We start from the raw sequence: 20,048 nt of genomic DNA on the forward strand, positions 1-20,048 counted from the left end.
CTGCAATGTGTTCCTTTATGGTGCTGATGTTAGTGGCGGAGGCTACAAGTACACGCATTGTGTTGGAGTTGGTCATAAAGTCATCTTATTTTCAGAAGTGTTCGTAGATATCATGGGACTTTCTGCTAATGCTGATAACTTTGTAATGCTAACTAACCGAAAGTAAGTTGATGTTAAGTTACAGGTGCAGACCATTCAGCATAAGACTTAAATTTTACACAAATTTTATTCACCCACTGGAAAGCGAAAAAAAAATTTGTAACTGTCGATTTTATGGGCAACTCTGTGACCGTACACATAACAGCAGAAACAGGAAATTAGGTACATATACGACTGGTTTAGTAAAAAAGGACAGATTTTTATTTCACATTATAATTTTGTTTCTAAATACAGTTTGTCTCAAACCTTTTGGATCGAACTGAAGCAGGTGATAATAGGTCCAGAACCGAATATACTGAGAAAGGGAACCAATGGTCGAATATGCACATTCACTGTGTTACTGACGTGCACACCGAACACCGGATAACAACAATGTAGCTCGTGGTAGCTGTTTAAAGTCCAGAATGAGATTTTCGCTCTGCACCGGAGTGGGCGCTGATATGAAACTTCCTGGCAGATTGAAACTGTGTGCCGGGCCGAGACTCGAACACGGGACCTTTGCCTTTCGCGGGCAAGTGCTCTACCAACTGAGCTACCCAAGCACGACTCACGCCCCGTCCTCACAGCTTTACTTCTGCCACTACCTCGTCTCCTACCTTCCAAACTTTACAGAAGCTCTCCTGCTAACCTTGCAGAAGTAGCACTCCTGAAAGAAAGGATATTGCGGAGACATGGCTTAGCCACAGCCTGGGGTATGTTTCCAGAATGAGATTTTCACACTGCATCGGAGTGTGCGCTGATATGAAACTTCCTGGCAGATTAAAGCTGTGTGCCGGGCCGAGACTCGAACTCGGGACCTTTGCCTTTCGCGGGCAAGTGCTCTACCAACTGAGCTACCCAAGCACGACTCACGCCCCGTCCTCACAGCTTTACTTCTGCCACTACCTCGTCTCCTACCTTCCAAACTTTACAGAAGCTCTCCTGCTAACCTTGCAGAAGTAGCACTCCTGAAAGAAAGGATATTGCGGAGACATGGCTTAGCCACAGCCTGGGGTATGTTTCCAGAATGAGATTTTCACACTGCATCGGAGTGTGCGCTGATATGAAACTTCCTGGCAGATTAAAGCTGTGTGCCGGGCCGAGACTCGAACTCGGGACCTTTGCCTTTCGCGGGCAAGTGCTCTACCAACTGACCTACCCGAGCACGACTCACAGCCCGTCCTCACAGCTTTAGGTCCCGAGTTCGAGTCTCGGCCCGGCACACAGTTTTAATCTGCCAGGAAGTTTCAACTGTTCAAAGTGACGACCGCTAGTTTCAGTGCACGCATGGCAACGGGTCGAGCAGTTCTGCCGCCCACTCTCAAAGATCCCTGGCGTCTGTTGTTTGGACCCTAGCGACCAGGTCTCCATTTGGTTCTACGTGGGTTTCATAGACAGACATCTTGATGTACCCCTGAGGAAAAAATCCAGGGGTACCATATCCTGTAGTCACGCTGGCCACGGGACGAGACCTCCTCTTCCAATCCGACGACGAGGGTACGCGCCATTCAGGAGCTCGCGGGCATTGACTCCGAAGTGGTGTGGTGCAGTGTCGTGTTGAAGCCACACCCTGTAACGGACACCGTGCTACCTGCTGTGCCGCTGCTGCAGTTGAAATTATGGCGAAGTGAAAGGCACACACATTACGGAGGAAACTTTCATTGTCGTTTTCTCAAAAACGGTCAAGTATTTACGGATAAGCCGAGACACGTGTTCGTTTATTTCCAACCCTCTTCCACCGAGCGAAGTTCTTCCGAAATCTTGTGACGGAACTTGCGGTGTTCTACTCATCAGCCACAGAGTTGCCCAGTTTCGCGGTACCCGACCTAAGAATGTGAGACGAGCGGAAGTCGACGCCTTCCTGCCTCATTCTGGTGCAGAGGTGTTTGGCTGGCCGGCATTACTGAGGAATGCCCGCGTGCCACTCCCGCCGATCGCCGAGGCGCCTCGTAACGCAGACGGCTGTGGCGCCTGTCAGGACTCACCAGACGGCGGCGGAGCTCCGCGGCAGGTAGCTGACCACCCGCCGGCACAGCAGCTTCGCCTTCCTGCCGGCAACACAACAGGGCCCCGTCTCGTCAGAGGCACGCAAGTCCAGAAGTGGCGGCTGCAGTGCACCTCGGGGGGTACTTATAACTGTAGAGCGAGCATAGTCTAGTGCGCATGTTCTCAGCATCAAACCGGGCTAGTCACGTGATTTTGGGGCGACACTGCTTACCTATTGCGTACAACTTGGAGTAATAAAGAAACTCGAATATTACACATACTCGCCTTGTTTTACACTGAAGCGCCAAAGAAACTGGTATAGGCATGCGTATTCAAATACAGAGATACGTGAACAGGCAGAATACGGCGCCATCGCCTATATAACTGTAAGTAGGCTGTTTAGGTTTTTATGTTGGTAATGCCACGTAGCGCGCTGTATGAAAATCACTGACTGTGCTGTGTGCAGTCTGTGGCTGGTTGGCATTGTTGAATTATCCGCCATTGTAGTGTTGGGCATTTGGATGTTAACAGCGCGTAGCGTTGCGCAGTTGGAGATGAGCCGCCAGCAGTGGTGGATGTGGGGAGAGGAATGGCAGAATTTTGAGAGCGGACGATCTGGACGTGTGTCCATCAGAAAGAGTAAATTCGTAATATTGGATATCCTGAACTGATATATATATGATGACTTTGGAACACTATTAAGGTAAATACATTGTTTGTTCTCTATCAAAATCTTTCATTTGCTAACTATGTCTATCAGTAGTTAGTGACTTCAGTAGTCAGAATCTTTTATTTAGATGGCACTATTGGCGCTCGCTGTATTGCAGTAGTTCGAGTAATGAAGATCTTTGTGAGGTAAGTTATTCATGAAAGGTATAGGTTATTGTTAGTCAGGGCTATTCTTTTGTGGGGATTTTTGAAAGTCAGATTGCGTTGCGCTAAAAAAAAAAAAAAAAATTATTGTGTGTCAGTTTATTGTTGATCAGAATAAGTAAAGGGCGAAAAGTCTTGAGTACGTTCAGTTATGCTCATCCGTTTGAAAATCAAATAACGTAAGAGGTTTATCAGCACAGTAATTCATTAGTTATTCTAAGGGGACGTTTCATAACAAGAGTCTGGCGCAGTTGTTAGATCGGTTACTGCTGCTACAATGGCAGGTTATCAAGATTTAAGTGAGTTTGAACGCGGTGTTGTAGTCGGCGCCCCAGCGATGGGACACGGCATTTCCGAGGTAGCGATGAAGTGGGGTTTTTACCGTACGACCATTTTACGAGAGTACTGTGAATATAAGGAATCCGGTAAAACATCAAATCTCCGACATCGCTGCGGCCGGAAAAAGATCCTGCAAGAACTCGACCAACGACTACTGAACAGAATCGTTCAACGTGACCGAAGTGGAACCCCTCCGCAAACTGCTGCAGATTTCAGTGCTGGGCCATCAACAAGTGTCAGTGTTCGAATCATTCAACGAAACATCGTCGATATGGGCTTTCGGAGCCGAACACCCACTCTTGTACCCTTCATAACCATACGACACAAAACTTTACGCCTCGCTTGGCCCATCAACACCGACATTGGCGTCTTGATGACTGGAAACATGTTGCCTTGTCGGATGAGTCTCGTTTCAAATTGTATCGACCAGATGGACGTGTACCAGTATGCAGACAACCTCATGAATCCACGGACCCTGTATGTCACCAGGGGACTGTTCAAATTGGTGGAGGCTCTGTAATGGTGTGTGGCGTGTGCAGCTGGAGTGATATGGGACCCCTGACACGTCTAAATACGACTCTGGCAAGTGAGACGTACGTAAGGATCCTGTCTGTTCACCTGCATCCATTCGTGTCCATTGTGCATTCCGACGGACTTGGACCATTCCAGCAGGACAATGCGACACCCTACACGTCCAGAATAGCTACAGAGCGGCTCCAGGAACATTCTTCTGAGTTTGAACACTTCTGCTGGCCACCAAACTCCTTAGACGTGGGCATGTGTGTGTGTGTGTGTGTGTGTGTGTGTGTGTGTGTGTGTGTGTGTGTGTTTTGTCCATATCGTAAGTTATGTTAGATTAAGTAATGTCTAGGCTTAGGGACCGATGACCTCAGCAGTTTGGTCCCATAAGACCTTACCACAAACTTCCAAACTGCCTCAGACGTGAACATTATTGAGCACATCCGCGATGCCTTGCACATGCTGTTCAGAAGAGATCTCCACCCCGTCGTACTCTTGCGGATTTATGGACAGCCCTGCAGGATTCATGGCGTCAGTTCCCTGCAGAACTACTTCAGACATTAACTCAGTCCATGCCACGTCATTTTGCAGCACTTCTGGGTGCTCACGGGGGCCCACACGATATTATGCAGGTGTCCCAGTTTCTTTGGCTCTTTAGTGTATATACGTTTCTGCACGTTCGAGTTCTAGTAACAGCTATGGTGCAGTATTGTCGCTGCTGTGGATGTAAAGACAATTATTTGACAGGATGACTAGTTACTTTTCATAGCTATGTATAACAAATATACACTCCTGGAAATTGAAATAAGAACACAGTGAATTCATTGTCCCAGGAAGGGGAAACTTTATTGACACATTCCTGGGGTCAGATACATCACATGATCACACTGACAGAACCACAGGCACATACACACAGGCAACAGAGCATGCACAATGTCGGCACTAGTACAGTGTATATCCACCTTTCGCAGCAATGCAGGCTGCTATTCTCCCATGGAGACGATCGTAGAGATGCTGGATGTAGTCCTGTGGAACGGCTTGCCATGCCATTTCCAACTGGCGCCTCAGTTGGACCAGCGTTCGTGCTGGACGTGCAGACCGTGTGAGACGACGCTTCATCCAGTCCCAAACATGCTCAATGGGGGACATATCCGGAGATCTTGCTGGCCAGGGTAGTTGACTTACACCTTCTAGAGCACGTTGGGTGGCACGGGATACATGCGGACGTGCATTGTCCTGTTGGAACAGCAAGTTCCCTTGCCGCTCTAGGAATGGTAGAATGATGGGTTCGATGACGGTTTGGATGTACCGTGCACTATTCAGTGTCCCCTCGACGATCACCAGTGGTATACGGCCAGTGTAGGAGATCGCTCCCCACACCATGATGCCGGGTGTTGGCCCTGTGTGCCTCGGTCGTATGCAGTCCTGATTGTGGCGCTCACCTGCACGGCGCCAAACACGCATACGACCATCATTGGCACCAAGGCAGAAGCGACTCTCATCGCTGAAGACGACACGTCTCCATTCGTCCCTCCATTCACGCCTGTCGCGACACCACTGGAGGCGGGCTGCACGATGTTGGGGCGTGAGCGGAAGACGGCCTAACGGTGTGCGGGACCGTAGCCCAGCTTCATGGAGACGGTTGCGAATGGTCCTCGCCGATACCCCAGGAGCAACAGTGTCCCTAATTTGCTGGGAAGTGGCGGTGCGGTCCCCTACGGCACTGCGTAGGATCCTACGGTCTTGGCGTGCATCCGTGCGTCGCTGCGGTCCGGTCCCAGGTCGACGGGCACGTGCACCTTCCGCCTACCACTGGCGACAACATCGATGTACTGTGGAGACCTCACGCCCCACGTGTTGAGCAATTCGGCGGTACGTCCACCCGGCCTCCCGCATGCCCACTATACGCCCTCGCTCAAAGTCCGTCAACTGCACATACGGTTCACGTCCACGCTGTCGCGGCATGCTACCAGTGTTAAAGACTGTGATGGAGCTCCGTATGCCACGGCAAACTGGCTGACACTGACGGCGGCGGTGCACAAATGCTGCGCAGCTAGCGCCATTCGACGGCCAACACCGCGGTTCCTGGTGTGTCCGCTGTGCCGTGCGTGTGATCATTGCTTGTACAGCCCTCTCGCAGTGTCCGGAGCAAGTATGGTGGGTCTGACACACCGGTGTCAATGTGTTCTTTTTTCCATTTCCAGGAGTGTAGAACTATAAATGTCATATTGGTATGACGCTCTTTATATGTCGAAAAATATCGAGACGCGGTGTTATAAAGGTAATTTCTGCGATTTTATGGCCGTGCTTATACAAATGCTAGATAAATTTGTATGTGTAAACTGACAGTCAGTGTATACGTATTGGTGCTTTGTTTATATGCAGATAAACTTCATACGCGACAGCCTGATTAATTTCCTCAAATTTAGGCGTGGTCTCGGATCCTTGTGTGCATCTAAAGATCTCTGCATGAGACAGTTTCTGTACAGTTCACTATAACGTAATTGAATACAATCGACAAGGTGTGTCAATGCAATAGGAAAGCTGTCGTTCCTTTTGTCACCCGAAAATTCGAGCACTGACCTTGTATTTTTTTGTGCATAGTGTATGGATTTACTTTTCTGAAGTGATGGCAGAGAAATGTTTTAGATATTTTACTTGTCTATAAAACGCAGAAGGATAAACAAAGAAAAACTGGAAATATTAATGGACAAGCAATCGCTTACCGTATTTACTGCAACAGTTTCATAGTTCCAAATGCGTTGTTTTTTCGTGACACTTTAGCGCCGTCTACAGTGTCACATACGTAATTAATTCGAAAATACGAATAAGTGCAATATCCCGTTACCGAAAAAATAAATAAAGTGGAATTTGAGCTACGATACTGTGGTGAAAAACCACAATACCATTGTTCTACTCCTATTCGAGCCAACTTCAGTTTCTGGTATCAAACTGTTAAGATGTCTGTAAAACGGGAATACAAAGTTTCAAGTACTTCTGAAGGTGATTTAGCTGCAGCAGCGAAGTAGTAGCATTCACAATGCACTAAGCGCCGTCCCAAAATCACGTGACTTGAACTGCAAGAAACGTCGCGGACAGAATTGCCGTTCTGCGCATCCAAATGCTCACTCCGTAGATATTTATACTCTGTGGTGCAGTTACAAGCATTCAGACGGTTGCCAATGCAGTCTTACAAGTACTGACCGTAACACATTAGAACGACAATGTATAGAAACAACTACATATTTTATACTGCTTGCCTTTCGCGTGTGAGATACTCTGCATTGGAGCCGAAGCAAAAATTTGAAATGTCAGTGTGTAGCCTCACAACACTGTCGAAAGTTATTACCAATACACATTCGATCACTTCACTGAGAGAAATGCAGGAGTCTGCGAATAACTAGAAACCCTTCTTGAAATACAGAGAAAGATACACTGTCCGAGCAAAAGTATGCGGACACAACTGTGTAACGTGGGACTGGTCACCAGATGCCACCAGAGGCGGACCTGGAGGTGGACGAGGGGTACTGTATTGTCAGCAGCGGAATGGGTTGGGCAGGAGAACTTTGTGAGTTTGAACATCAGCTCATCACTGGATGACACCTGAGTAACAAATCCGTCAGGGACATTTCAACTGTTCTAAAACTGCCCAAGCTGGCTGTTGGGGAAGTGATTCTGAAGTGGGAACGTTAAAAAGCGACCACGGCTAAACCGAGACCAGACAGGGACCGTCGAGCATTGCGGAGGGTGGTCGCGAAAAATGGCACGAAGTCAGTGGAAGGAATCACTTCTGAGTGCAAACTGGCGTCAGCGGTGTGGCCAGCACGAAACTCTGGTAGAGAATTAAAAATCACGGGGCGCAGTGGCCGAGCAGCTGGCCAGAAGCCACGCACTCCTGTGGTCAGCGTCAGCTGATCCGTCAAGTGAGGTAAACAGCGGAGCCACTGGGCAGTAGACGGCTGGAAACGAGTGGTTGGGCTTAGTGGACCACGTGTGGAATAGGGTCTGCAGAAGGTAGGGCCAACAGTGAAGTACAGAGGAGGCGATGTTATCGTCTGGGAGACTTTTTCGTGCTTAGCATATGGTTCCCTAACTGTGCTTAAGCAATGCGGAAGGGTATGAACACATTGCAGAGCATTGTATATTGCATACAGTACAGGAACTGTTTGGAGACGATCATTGTTTGTATAAGCATCACAGTGCATATGTGAGGCAGTGTTTTGTGGACAGTACGATTCCTAGAATGGGCTGGCCTGCCCAGACTCCAGACCTGAACCCAATGGAACACTTCTGGGACGAGTTAGACTGTCGACTTTGCTCCAGACTCCAGTGTCCAAAATCACTACCTTATCTGGTTTCGGATCTTCTGGACGAATGGGCTGCCGTTCGCCTACAGACATTCAGATACCTCACTGAAACTGCTCCCAGCAGAGTTCAAGGCGTCATATAGGTGAAGGATGGACAGGCTCCGTGCCAATGTCCAGTAAGAGGTATCCACATACTTTTGATTGGATAGTGTAAATTTGTTACCACCGTGTTTATTATTTTCTTATCGTAATTTTGAAATTGACTGTCACAGCATGATCCATAGTGACCAACTGTAGATAAAATACTATTCTGTCGTTGGTACCCAGATAATGAGCCACATAATATTAAACTACGCAGCCATCTGAGGGAAAAGAAGCACGCACCTCGATCGTCGTGCGACTATTGATATGTCGTTCTTATGGTATCACATTGAGAATGATTTGTAGGTGGCTGGATGAACTTTGCTGAAGTTTATGTTTGTTGGACCACTCGTCATTTGTGTTGAGAGCACAAATGGAACAGAACAGGCCCATCCGCACAGCATCTCTTTTAAAGGAAAAGTCTATTTCTAGCATGGATCATTACAGCGAATGGGTCGTGAGTGAGTTGACCACTACTGGCCTGAGTCGAAGCGGTCCTACACAAAATGGAGACGTGCCTCCTCCCCAGAAATAAAACCAAATTGGTGTCGTTAAGACCAGTTTGTGAGATTATGGTGACTACAGACTGAGGTGACAAAAGTCGTGGGACACCTCCTAATATCGTGTTGGACCTCCTTTTGCCCAGAGTTGTGCAGCAACTCAGTGTGGAATGGGCTCATCAAGTCATCGGATGTTCTGTACAGAAGTAAAAAGCCCTTCACAACTGCAAAAGTGCTGCCGGTACAAAATTTTGTGCACCAACTGACTCCTCGATTACGTCACGTAAATGTTCGGTGGGATTTGTGCCAGGTGATGGGTGACCTGGGTGGCCAAATCATTCGTTCAAAGTGTCGGGAATGTTCTCCAAAGCAATCACGAATAATTGTGGCACGGTGCATAGTTATCCATAAAAAGAGTAGATCAACTGAACCCAGTCCATTCCATGTTAGCACAGCTCACACCATTATGGAACCATAACCAGCTTCCACAGTGTCTTGTTGACAACTTGGGTCCACGGTTTCGTAGGGTCTGCACCAAACGAACCCTACCATCAGTTCTGACCAACTGAAACCAGGACCCGTCTGAACAGGCCACGATTTTTCAGTCGTCTAGGTTCTGACGAGCCCAGGAGAGGTGCGACAGGTAGTGTTGTGCTGCTAGCGAAGCCAGTTGCGTCAGCCCATTAATGCCAAATTTTGCCATTCTGCCTTAACGGATATGTGGTTATCTCAAGCAGTGTTGCTTGTCTGTTAGCACTGACAACTCTTGACAAACGCCGACGCTCTCGGTCGTTAAGTGAAGACCATTGGCCTCTGTGTTGCCTGTGGTTAGAGCTAATGCCTGAAATCTTGTATTTGCGGGACAATCTTGACACTGCGGATATTGGAATACTGAATTTCCAAACGATTTCCGAAATCTAATATCCCTTCATCTAACCTCAACTACCATTGCGCGTTCAATGTCTTTTGATTCCTGTTGTGTGGCCACAATCACGTCAGAAACTTTTCATATGAGCCACCTGAGTACAAATGACAGTTCCACTAATGCACTGACTTTTTATACCTTGTGTATGCGAATTGCTGCCATCTGTATATGAGCATATTAGTATCCCATGATTTTTGTCACTTCATTGTTTATGTGTGGCACGGCGAGTGGTTATCTGAGCCTCACATTCAGGCTGTTCATGCTACATCAGGCTAACCGTACCACTCGGCGACAGGCCACATGCTGTGAACAATCGAGATGTTTGGTGGAGGAAAGTGTGATATTCATGTGCCTGGGCCCCACAAGGACTGCCATTCATGAGCAGTGCTTTGAAAAATGTGGGACTGCAGCTCCAGATGTCGCTCGTATGTTTCTGCAGCAGCTGTACAAATTTTTCACTGCAGGTTTTTGAGTTCTCGTCACGCATCGGTATGTGCTTAAATTTACAGTGAGATACATTTCAGGCTGGTATTTGTGGGCTGTAGTCGCTAACCCATTTGACATCTGCTGACTGGCCAACATAATCGAAATAATGAGCCAGCTGCCCTGTGGGGTTTGGAGCTTACCTGTGTGTGGGGGGCGCGGTGGGGGGCCTAGAGGTCGCCCCCCTGCGGCCCTTCCTCCTCCGCTTCCGCCAACGCCTCGGCCTCCGCCTCCACCCGCCTGGCTCCTCGATGCCGCAACTCCGGCTTTGACGGCTCTGCCTCTTCCTGAAGACAAACGCATCGAGTATGCCGAAACGTCGCCACGAAATATGTCACAGTTACTGTACAAGCACTTACTAACTTTCGTGCTATAGTTAACACAAATAAATCGCAATCGATCAATGAGAACACGTTTTGTCTGTATCGGATGTAGGGAGGCTTACAGAATGAGGTATACCTTTTTTGTAGTCATTGGTCTGAAGACTGGTCTGATGAGTGTCTCAGTGCTGGTCTGTTTTGTTCAGGTCTTTTCACATCTACACAACTACTGCATCCTACATCCCGTGAACCTTGTATTCGTGCCTTTTTCTCCTTCAATAACTTAAACCCTCCACACTTTCCTCCATCGCCAAACTGCTGATTACCTGATGCTTCCTGTTGTGTCCTACCTATCTGCCATCTCCTCTATTCAGCTCATGGCATAAACCCCTTTTATAAGCAATGTGATGCAATGCCTCAGCATTTGCTACTGAAATTGTACGTCTGATCTTCAGAGTTCTCTTGTAGTATCACATTTCTGAAGTAACTGTTACCCTCATGTCAGTTCTGTTATCATATGATACTATCATATTTCTCTTTCATAGGAAAACTTGTCCTATTATTGAGACTGCATTTATATATCTCATCTGTACATGGCAAGCCTACTTGTGGTATATTGTGGAGGGCCTCTGAGTACCACTGTCACTGTCCTCCTTTTCACTTCCGATTTCAAATGGGTTGTAAGAAGAATGATAAGTAGTAAGCCTTCATGTTTGCTTGTGTCTGTATTTTGCGTTCGTGGCCTTTTTGCCAGATGTGCATTGGACGAAGCAATATACTCTTATAGAAATGTACGCTCTCGGAATTTTAACACTATACCACACCTTGATGCAGAACGCCTCTCTTGCAGCGTCTGCCAAAGAGTCAGTTGATCATCTCTGTGATGCTTTCGTGTTTTCTAAATGAACCTGTAACGAAACACACAGCTCTCCTTTGGATCTTCTTTATTTCCACTACCACTCATATGTGGTACAGATGGCAGACTGAGCAACAATATTCAAGTATTGGTCGAACGAGTGTTTTGTAGCCTACTTCGTTTCTCGACAGACTATGTAGCCTGAGGATTCCTCCAAAGAACCTCAGTCTGCCTTTCCTATGATTAGTTTTATTATGTGGTCACTCCACTTTAAATCGCTCTATGTATGTATCATATGGATGTAACTACCTCCACTGATTGTTCTGCAGTCATGTAAGCATACAGTAATGAATATTTCTGTTCATGTTTTCACAATATGCTGCATTTGTTTATGTTGAGGGTCAGCTACCAACTACTGCTCTGTTAACTCACTTAAAATTTTTGTACTTTAACAGTCTACATCTACATGGTTACTCTGCAATTCACACTTAAGTGCCTGACAGAGGGTTCATCGAACCATTTTCATACTACTTCCCTACCATTCCATTCTGGAATGGCGCGTGGGAAAAAGGAACACCTAAATCTTTCCGTTCGAGCTCTGGTTTCTCTTATTTTATTATGATGATCATTTCTCCCTACGTAGGTGGATCCCAACAAAATATTTACGCATTCGGAAGAGAAAGTTGATGTTTGAAATTTCGTAAATAGATCTCGCCGCAAAGAAAACCACCTTTGTTTTAGTGACTGCCACCACAATTTGCGTATCATATCAGTGACACTCTCACTCCTATTGCGCGATAACACGAAACGAGCTACCCTTCTTTGCACTTTTTCGATGTCCTCCGTCAATCCTACCTGGTAAGGATCCCATACCGCCCAGAAATATTCCAGCAGGGGACGGACAAATGTAATGTAGGCTGTCTCTTTAATGGGTTTGTCGCATCTTCTAAGTGTTCTGCCAACAAAGCGAAGTCTTTGTTTCGCCTTCCCCACAGTATTAACTATGTGGTCTTTCCAGTTTAAATCCTCGTAATTGTAATTCCTAGGTATTTAGTCAAATTGACAGCCCTTAGATTTGTGCGATTTATTGTATACCCAAAATTTATCGGATTTCTTTTACTACCCATGTGGATGACCTCGCACTTTTCTTTGTTTAGTGCCAACTGCCATTTTTCGCACCATACAGAAATTCTCCCTAGATCATTTTGTAATTGGAATTTATCGTCTGATGATTTTACTAGACGGTAAATTACAGCCTCACCTGCAGACAATCTAAGGGGACTGCTCGGATTATCACCTAAATCGGGAACAACAGAGGGCCCATCATACTACCTTGCGGAGCGCCAGATATCGCTTCTCTTCTACTCGATGATTTATCGTCCATCACTACAAACTGTGACCTCTCTGAGAGGAAATCACGAATCCAGTCACACAACTGAGACGATACTGCATATGCACGCAATTTGATTAATAGTCGCTTCTGAGGAACAGTATCAAAAGTCTTCTGGAAATCTAGGAATATAGAATCGATCTGAGATCCCTTGTCGACAGCACTCATTACTTCAAGGGAATAAAGAGCTAGCTGTGTTGGTTACGTATCAATAAGTCATTTTCTTCAAGGTGATTCATAATGTTCGAGTACAGTATATGCTCCAAAACCCTACTGCAGATTGAGGTCAATCTCATGGGTCTGTAATTCAATGGGTTACTCCTCTATTTTCTCCACAGAAGCTGTTACACACGGCACAATACTGGGCAAGGGTAGAACGATGGATGCCTTCGAGCTTTTTTGCACATCAGAAAAAGATGTGGAATGAAATAAACAGAGGCGATGGTGATAAAATCTATTAAAAACATAACAATTAATTTTAAAACCAAGCTCTATCAGCAAACAAGCATTTGTAAAACAACATTGACATCAGGATATACATGCAAGGATATACATAAAATTTAGACAGAACACATCAGAATAACTAGAGAAAATCAAGTATAAAACACCAGTACGGACACGTTTAAAAAGAGCCAGGTAACTGTGGCTGGGTGACTACTTAGAAACAATGGGTGTCCGAGTCCCTCTTCTAAACACTAAAATTGCACACGCAGTGTGTCGGGAATGAGCCTGATGATCACAAACTACATTCGTCTGAGAAGCAAACAGAAACCTTTTCAGTTATTAAACAAACTGTCACACATCGCTATGCGGTACTGATTCATTTTTCTGCAACCAGTTAGTGGTTACTTCATTGAAGAGTATTGGGCACGTTTGCTCGGGAGGAAGGTTTCGCGTGTTTCTTGCAGGAGGGGCGGGCTACCGGTCCGATCTCAAGTTCCTGCTTGTCGCCAGAAGGCAGCCAGTGGCTCTCGTTACAGGGCTGAGCGCCCCTGGGCCGCTGAAGTGGAGCCGAGGCCCGTTCCGTGCTTTTGTTGGTAGAGCCGGCGTGTGTCCTCGCCGGTGCAAGGACTGCCTAGCCGCCGCTGCTGCCCCCACAGTATAAGTGGGCACCGTATTTTGCCTTTTGTGTATACTGCCGTGGTGCTGTCCAGCCTGCGAGAGAGAGAATCGCCTGCTTTCACTCCAGAATCTTGGTACATCGAATCAAATGAGTTGCCCTCACAACTGTGCTTGGCACTAAGATGCTGATCAATCGGAAGAAAACCACTCCATCCCAATACAAACCTAATATGCGTTTTGTACGCATTTAGTCGGAAGTTTTTTGCTGAGTCCTCCTGTTTTTATGTGAAATGAATATTTTCGCTCGTCACTTTGGTGGCAACAGCAGTGTGTGGAGTTTTCTTTAAAGTTGATAGCTCAGGTTTGTGAACTAAGATGAGGGAGGCTTTCTTCTCGTGGCCACCTTCTGATGCTGATTGGCACGTGCTAGCTGATTTTGGACAAATTTATCGCAGTTGCAATAGAGCATTACGTATTCTGAGTAGCTCGCAACACTTTTGTTCTGTCATTAACTGCTCATATGAGGAAATCTTGTTATGTTTTCTCCACACTGTCTTCCACATAACTTGGAACTCCCCACCCCCTCCCCGCACAGTGTTAAAGTTATTTTCTATCATTTCAAATTGCATTTTACGAAACATTACTGTCAATTTTTGTGTGAATTCTGTTCATTTAATAGTTCTAATAAAACTTTGTTATACTCAGGCTTTACTCAGATTTCGAAATGCCTTAAGTATTGCCATGGTTTGGCGGCTCTCCTGCACACCTAAGCTGTCGTTCTCACTATGATTGTTCATCTTTCGTACCCAACTGCCAAACCAAATGATCAATTATTTAATGCTCAGAGAAGGTAAAAAACATTGTACCCGCTCATCTAGTGCGACAATAACTTTCTTTATCATACAATGAGAGATATTTTGATCTCCCTTAGGTCTAAAAATTTATTTTGTGGTTTTCCATAATAAATTGAGTTAACGACCTTGCACTTTCAAGGTTTTATCATAACTCAGGTCAAGGATGTACTGCACACCTGAGTCAGATTCATAACAACAAATCTTATACTACTACATTTATTACTATAACAGATTCTAATATTTTATTTCAGGCAAAGGAAATAACAACTAATTTTTTTACTATTCTGAACCATGTAAGGGTAAAAATTACTATTCTGAACCATGTAAACATCAAAATTAATCGTGTAAAAAGTAGCGTGAAGGACGACCAATGAGAGCATTTCTCAGTGGGGCAGAAACACCATCGCAGGCCCTGTGTGACAGTAGTGGGCAGACGTTTGCCAGATGCAGAGGACCATCACTACGTCTGGACAAGATACAGGCTGGCATCAGCAGCCAGCGGTGGGGTAAAGATGGGTGTGGGACCCAGTTCCATCTGGCACAGCCACTGCAAATGGTGCATCTGCTGCTGTTGTGGACACTATCAGCAATTGTGGGCTAATTCACCTCATAACTCCTAGGCAGCACAGATTATCTGTAGCACTGTAGAATCAAACCCTTGCGGAAGGACACATTATCAACTGATATTGATTCTGTATGATGGTTCAGAATTGCATTTACATAAGACTACCATGTTCGCTGGGAAAACATCATTCATTAAAGGTATCTGAACCAGTGATACATTGTCTCCATAACTCGTTATAAATTACTATCTCCGCCCAACTGCAAAATCTCTACTAGAAAAATTTTGTGGGGAATGATGTCAGGTAGAGAACTGCCAGCCATTCATCTCACTGAAATCACGCTATGAAGACAGACAAGTAAGTGAATTTTTCGACTACACTGCATAATTTTAATTAATAGACCTAACTGCCTCAAACCTTTTGCTTGATAGATCTGTCACTGGTTTAGCTTGTTCCTTGAATGTTAAATACTAATTTCGTACATTAATATATGAGTAGTAAAATGGATAAGAAACTTTCATTTCTCATCTCATTCTAATATATGTGGACAGCTTGTGGTCGATACAGACTAGTGGTATGAAGGTAGCAAGTTTTACTTCATGTGAGTCTATTTCATCTTCAATGGCCAAATGTGAGGAAGACCGAGTGGCGCTCAAGAGAGTGAAGTGATGGTGGTTGTGGCACGGCGTGATGCCAGGGACAAAGAGTTTCTTCTATGGCGCTGACAGCACCTGGGTAGTCGAACAGAGAGTGCAAAGTGTCTACATAGAACGCGCATTTCTGTTGCCAGTAACTTTTGCTTTCACCGTGCAGATGATTTAATACTGAATCTGACTCGGTACCATAATTAAGATAAAATCTGCTGACTGAAAAGTTGTTGTGACTGAAGGAAAAGGCAGTTTTTGTGATAACTACCATTTCGTACATTTTGGGGTCTCGGTTTAAATATGACAGTCATTAGAAAACGTTACAAGCTAGAGGCCACATATTAGTAAATACATGGGTTGGATAAAAAGTAGTGGCAACACATCTATGATTCATGCCAGACTTTACTGACAGACCTCCAACATACCACATGCCCTCAATGTAATCGCCGTGCATCTCGATCACCTTCTCCCACAGAGATGGAAGGCATCACATACTGTCAGCACGTCCATCTCTGTCTGTGTCTCGAAGGACTGCCCTACAGGATGGATGACGGTTTCATTTATGTTGTAGTGCTTACCACAAAGAGGTTACTTCAGTTTGGCGAACAGCTGCTAATTGCACAGGCTCGTACCAGATGAATGGTACGGATGTTCCAGTACCTCTCCCCACGTACACAGGAGCTTCTGCACGTGATAAGCTGTTTACCGTCGTGCATTCTTATGAAGGATGGTGAGATGCGGTGCCAGAAGGAACATTGTTGTGCACTTTGACCACATGCTACTCGAATCTTGACTCTTCACACTGTTTGTGTTTCCCGATTGTACCATTAGGGTGCCTGAACTGCCCTCCTGAACTTTCAGACAGTACACGCAGCAACCGACTCGAAGAAAGCCTTCACCGTTCAGTGCGGTGCTTCGGCTGACCCTGTCGCAGCAGTTACAAATGGCGGGCGTGCCGTGCGTTGCCCGTCTTTCGTGTTATGGCAGTGTTGCCACTACTTTTTATCAAACCCTTATGTGAAAATAGAAAGATGAGCGTGGAGGGCTGCACAAAATCTTTTTGGATGGGTGAGTAGAAGAACAATGGCTATACTGGCACTGTTTTTGAATGGAGTCGGCTGAACTCACGTGCTCGGCCGCAGTCGACGGGCCTCCCGCTGTGACGCCGCCGTCGCCCCCGTCCTCGCCCCCTCCCTCTCCCTCGCCCTCTTCCTCTCCCTCTTCTTCCTCCTCGCCAGCCAGTGAGAGCAGCAGGCGCTCCTGCAGCTGACGGGCTCGCTCGGCGCGGCCGCGCCTGCGCAGTTCGCCCGGCAGCCAGAAGCAGGCGCACACCAGCTTCACCAGCAGCCAGGCCGCCGCCGCCACCAGCAGGTAGCCCGCCGAAGAAGTCACCATGCGCACCACGTCCACAGACACCTTCTGCTGGCGCATCCTGCGGGCACAGGGAGACTTCTGAACACGATCTACTCACTCCTCCAGCCACATATACGGTGGGCCGGGAGGCAGAGTAGGATATAACACGTCCGTGTCTTGTTCCTTAACAGTCCTGTTTCTTTTGTCACAGGTGTGTATCGTAACTGACGCTTTGGAGATTGTGTACAACGAATAACACCGGTTTGCAGTAGGGTTTTGGAGCATATACTGTATTCAAACATTATGAATCACCTCGAAGGGAGTGATCTATTGATACGTAATCAGCATGGTTTCAGAAAACATCGTTCTTGTGCAACGCAGCTAGCTCTTTATTCGCACGACGCAATGGCCGCTATCGACAGGGGATCTCAAGTTGATTCCGTATTTCAAGATTTCCGGAAAGCTTTTGACACCGTTCCTCACAAGTGACTTCTAATCGAGCTGCGGGCCTATTGGGTATCGTCTCAGTTGTGCGACTGGATTCTTGATTTCCAGTCAGGAAGGTCGCAGTTCGTAGTAATAGATGGCAAATCATCGAGTAAAATTGAAGTGATATCAGGTGTTCCCCAGGGAAGCGTCCTGGGACCTCTGCTGTTCCTGATCTATACAAATGACATGGGTGACAATCTGAGCAGTCCTCTTAGGTTGTTCATAGATGATGCTGTAATTTACTGTCTAGTAAGGTCATCCAAAGACGAGTATCAGTTGCAAAGCGATTTAGAAAAGATTGCTGTATGGTGTGGCAGGTGGCAGTTGGCGCTAAATAACGAAAAGTCTGAGGTGATCGACATGAGTTCCAAAAGAAATCCGTTGGAATTCGATTACTCGATAAATAGAACAATTCTCAAGGCTGTCAATTCAACTAAGTATCTGGGTGTTAAAATTACGAACAACTTCAGTTGGAAAGACCACATAGATAATATTGTGGGGAAGGCGAGCCAAAGGTTTCGTTTCATTGGCAGGACACTTAGAAGATGCAACAAGTCCACTAAAGAGACACCTTACACCACACTCGTTCATCCTCTGTTAGAATATTGCTGCACGGTGTGGGATCCTTACCACGTGGGATTGACGGAGGACATCGAAACGGTGCAAAAAAGGGCAGCTCGTTTTGTATTATCACGTAATAGGGGAGAAAGTGTGGCAGATATGATACGTGAGTTGGGATAGAAGTCATTAAAGCAAAGACGTTTTTCGTCATGGCGAGATCTATTTACGAAATTTCAGTCACCAACTTTCTCTTCTGAATGCGAAAATATTTTGTTGAGCCCTACCTACATAGGTAGGAACGATCATCAAAATAAAATAAGAGAAATCAGAGTTCGAACAGAAAGGTTTAGGTGTTCGTTTTTCCCGCGTGCTGTTCGGGAGTGGAATGGTAGAGAGATAGTACGATTGTGGTTTGATGAACCCTCTACCAAGCACTTAAATGTGAATTGCAGAGTAATCATGTAGATGTAGATGTAGAGGAAGAATGACTAAAAACTGTGAAATTTTGTGTTTAAGATAACAGCAAAGAACTTAATAGCAATCATTTACGAGTCTGATACAGGCATTGGCGGCAGTGATTTGGGAACAAATGGCACACTTAGAGAAAGTTCCGTGACGAATCTTCCACCTACTAGCAGACCACATTCTGCTCAAAACGAAAATAACATCGAAAGAGTTACGACCAGTGTCAAAGAAGAACTGGGAACATCAAACAGATGATGTTCAAGGGAATTGGGGATGTCCTGATCTCCTGAAGGAGAATTTCTTGTTGAAGCTAGAAGAAAGTCTTAAGGTAAAAGGATCCTGGCTTCCCATTCTGCAGCGAATGACCGTTGCAGGTACCGAGAGGAGAACCGCACCAGAAGCGACCGCAGAGGAGCCCTCGGATGATGGCGTGCCAGGTACGTATAGAGTGTGGCCGCGACCTCAGCTCTAGTTCACCACCGGCAATGGAGGGTGAAGCTTTGACAATGCCAGCAACTCGTGCTGACGAAACGTCAGTAAAATCATGAGATGAACGTTGGCTGGAGAGCCTGAGCCAGAAGCGAATAGGCAGTTTGTCAACAAGAGGCCACGAAAGCCTTAACAATTTTTTATTATTGTCAGATCTTACTTCCGTGAACAGATATTGGGATGTGACTGATAATTTTTTACGTCCTTCAGTAGAAAATTGTCCCAAAATGTAGTTTCATCAAGATGGGGCAACCACCCATGCAGCAAAAGCTACGATGAATCTTCTGAGCCAACTGTTCAGTGAGCAGATAATCTCAAAAAAATTCCGTGTTAATTGGATGTCACATTTCCCCGACATTACGGCCCCCAGTTACTTCCTCTGTTAATATCTTAAGCAACATATGTACGTGAACAAACCGTGTACGCTTCAGCAGCTCAAGGAGAAAATCTGTACAGAAATTCGAGCATTAACCCCTCAGATCTTAACCACTGTTATGAACAATGTAATAGAAAGAGTACAGCTTTGAGAGCGTGCAAATCGAGGTCATTTGAAAAATGTTGTCTTCCATACATAATCGCCATTTGTTAAACATTGACTGTATGAAATATCAATGAAATTTGTTCACAACTAACAAAGTTATTTACATGTTAAGTTCTACTCTGCCATCTGGCCCATTTGTGCATCCACGAGCTAGTAGTGGAGCGCACCAGAAAGGTGAGCATTTCAAAGGGATATACAGGATGTTTGGAAAATACCCATTACAAATTTCTAGGAGTTGTAGAGAGGA

The 20,048-nt window shown here is 45.9% G+C and overlaps 1 protein-coding gene and 1 non-coding gene across 2 annotated transcripts in view; both read right to left on the minus strand.

The window, feature by feature from the left end:
• Positions 1–928: 928 nt before the first annotated feature.
• Trnas-cga lies at positions 929–1,003 on the minus strand. Its single transcript has one exon. It is a non-coding gene; the product is annotated as a tRNA-Ser (tRNA).
• A 1,120-nt stretch (positions 1,004–2,123) lies between these two features.
• Positions 2,124–20,048, minus strand: part of LOC124552241 — a 46,984-nt gene continuing 29,059 nt past the window's right edge. The window contains exons 2-4 of the mRNA XM_047126523.1: positions 17,032–17,335; positions 10,355–10,498; positions 2,124–2,186 (exon numbers count right to left, since the gene is read on the minus strand). Coding sequence (XP_046982479.1) covers positions 10,382–10,498; positions 17,032–17,334 — 420 coding nt within the window. The 5' untranslated portion in view covers position 17,335 and the 3' untranslated portion in view covers positions 2,124–2,186; positions 10,355–10,381. The remainder of the gene's footprint in view (positions 2,187–10,354; positions 10,499–17,031; positions 17,336–20,048) is intronic.

The sequence above is a fragment of the Schistocerca americana genome, chromosome 10 (assembly GCF_021461395.2).
Source record: "Schistocerca americana isolate TAMUIC-IGC-003095 chromosome 10, iqSchAmer2.1, whole genome shotgun sequence".
NCBI lineage: Eukaryota > Metazoa > Arthropoda > Insecta > Orthoptera > Acrididae > Schistocerca > Schistocerca americana.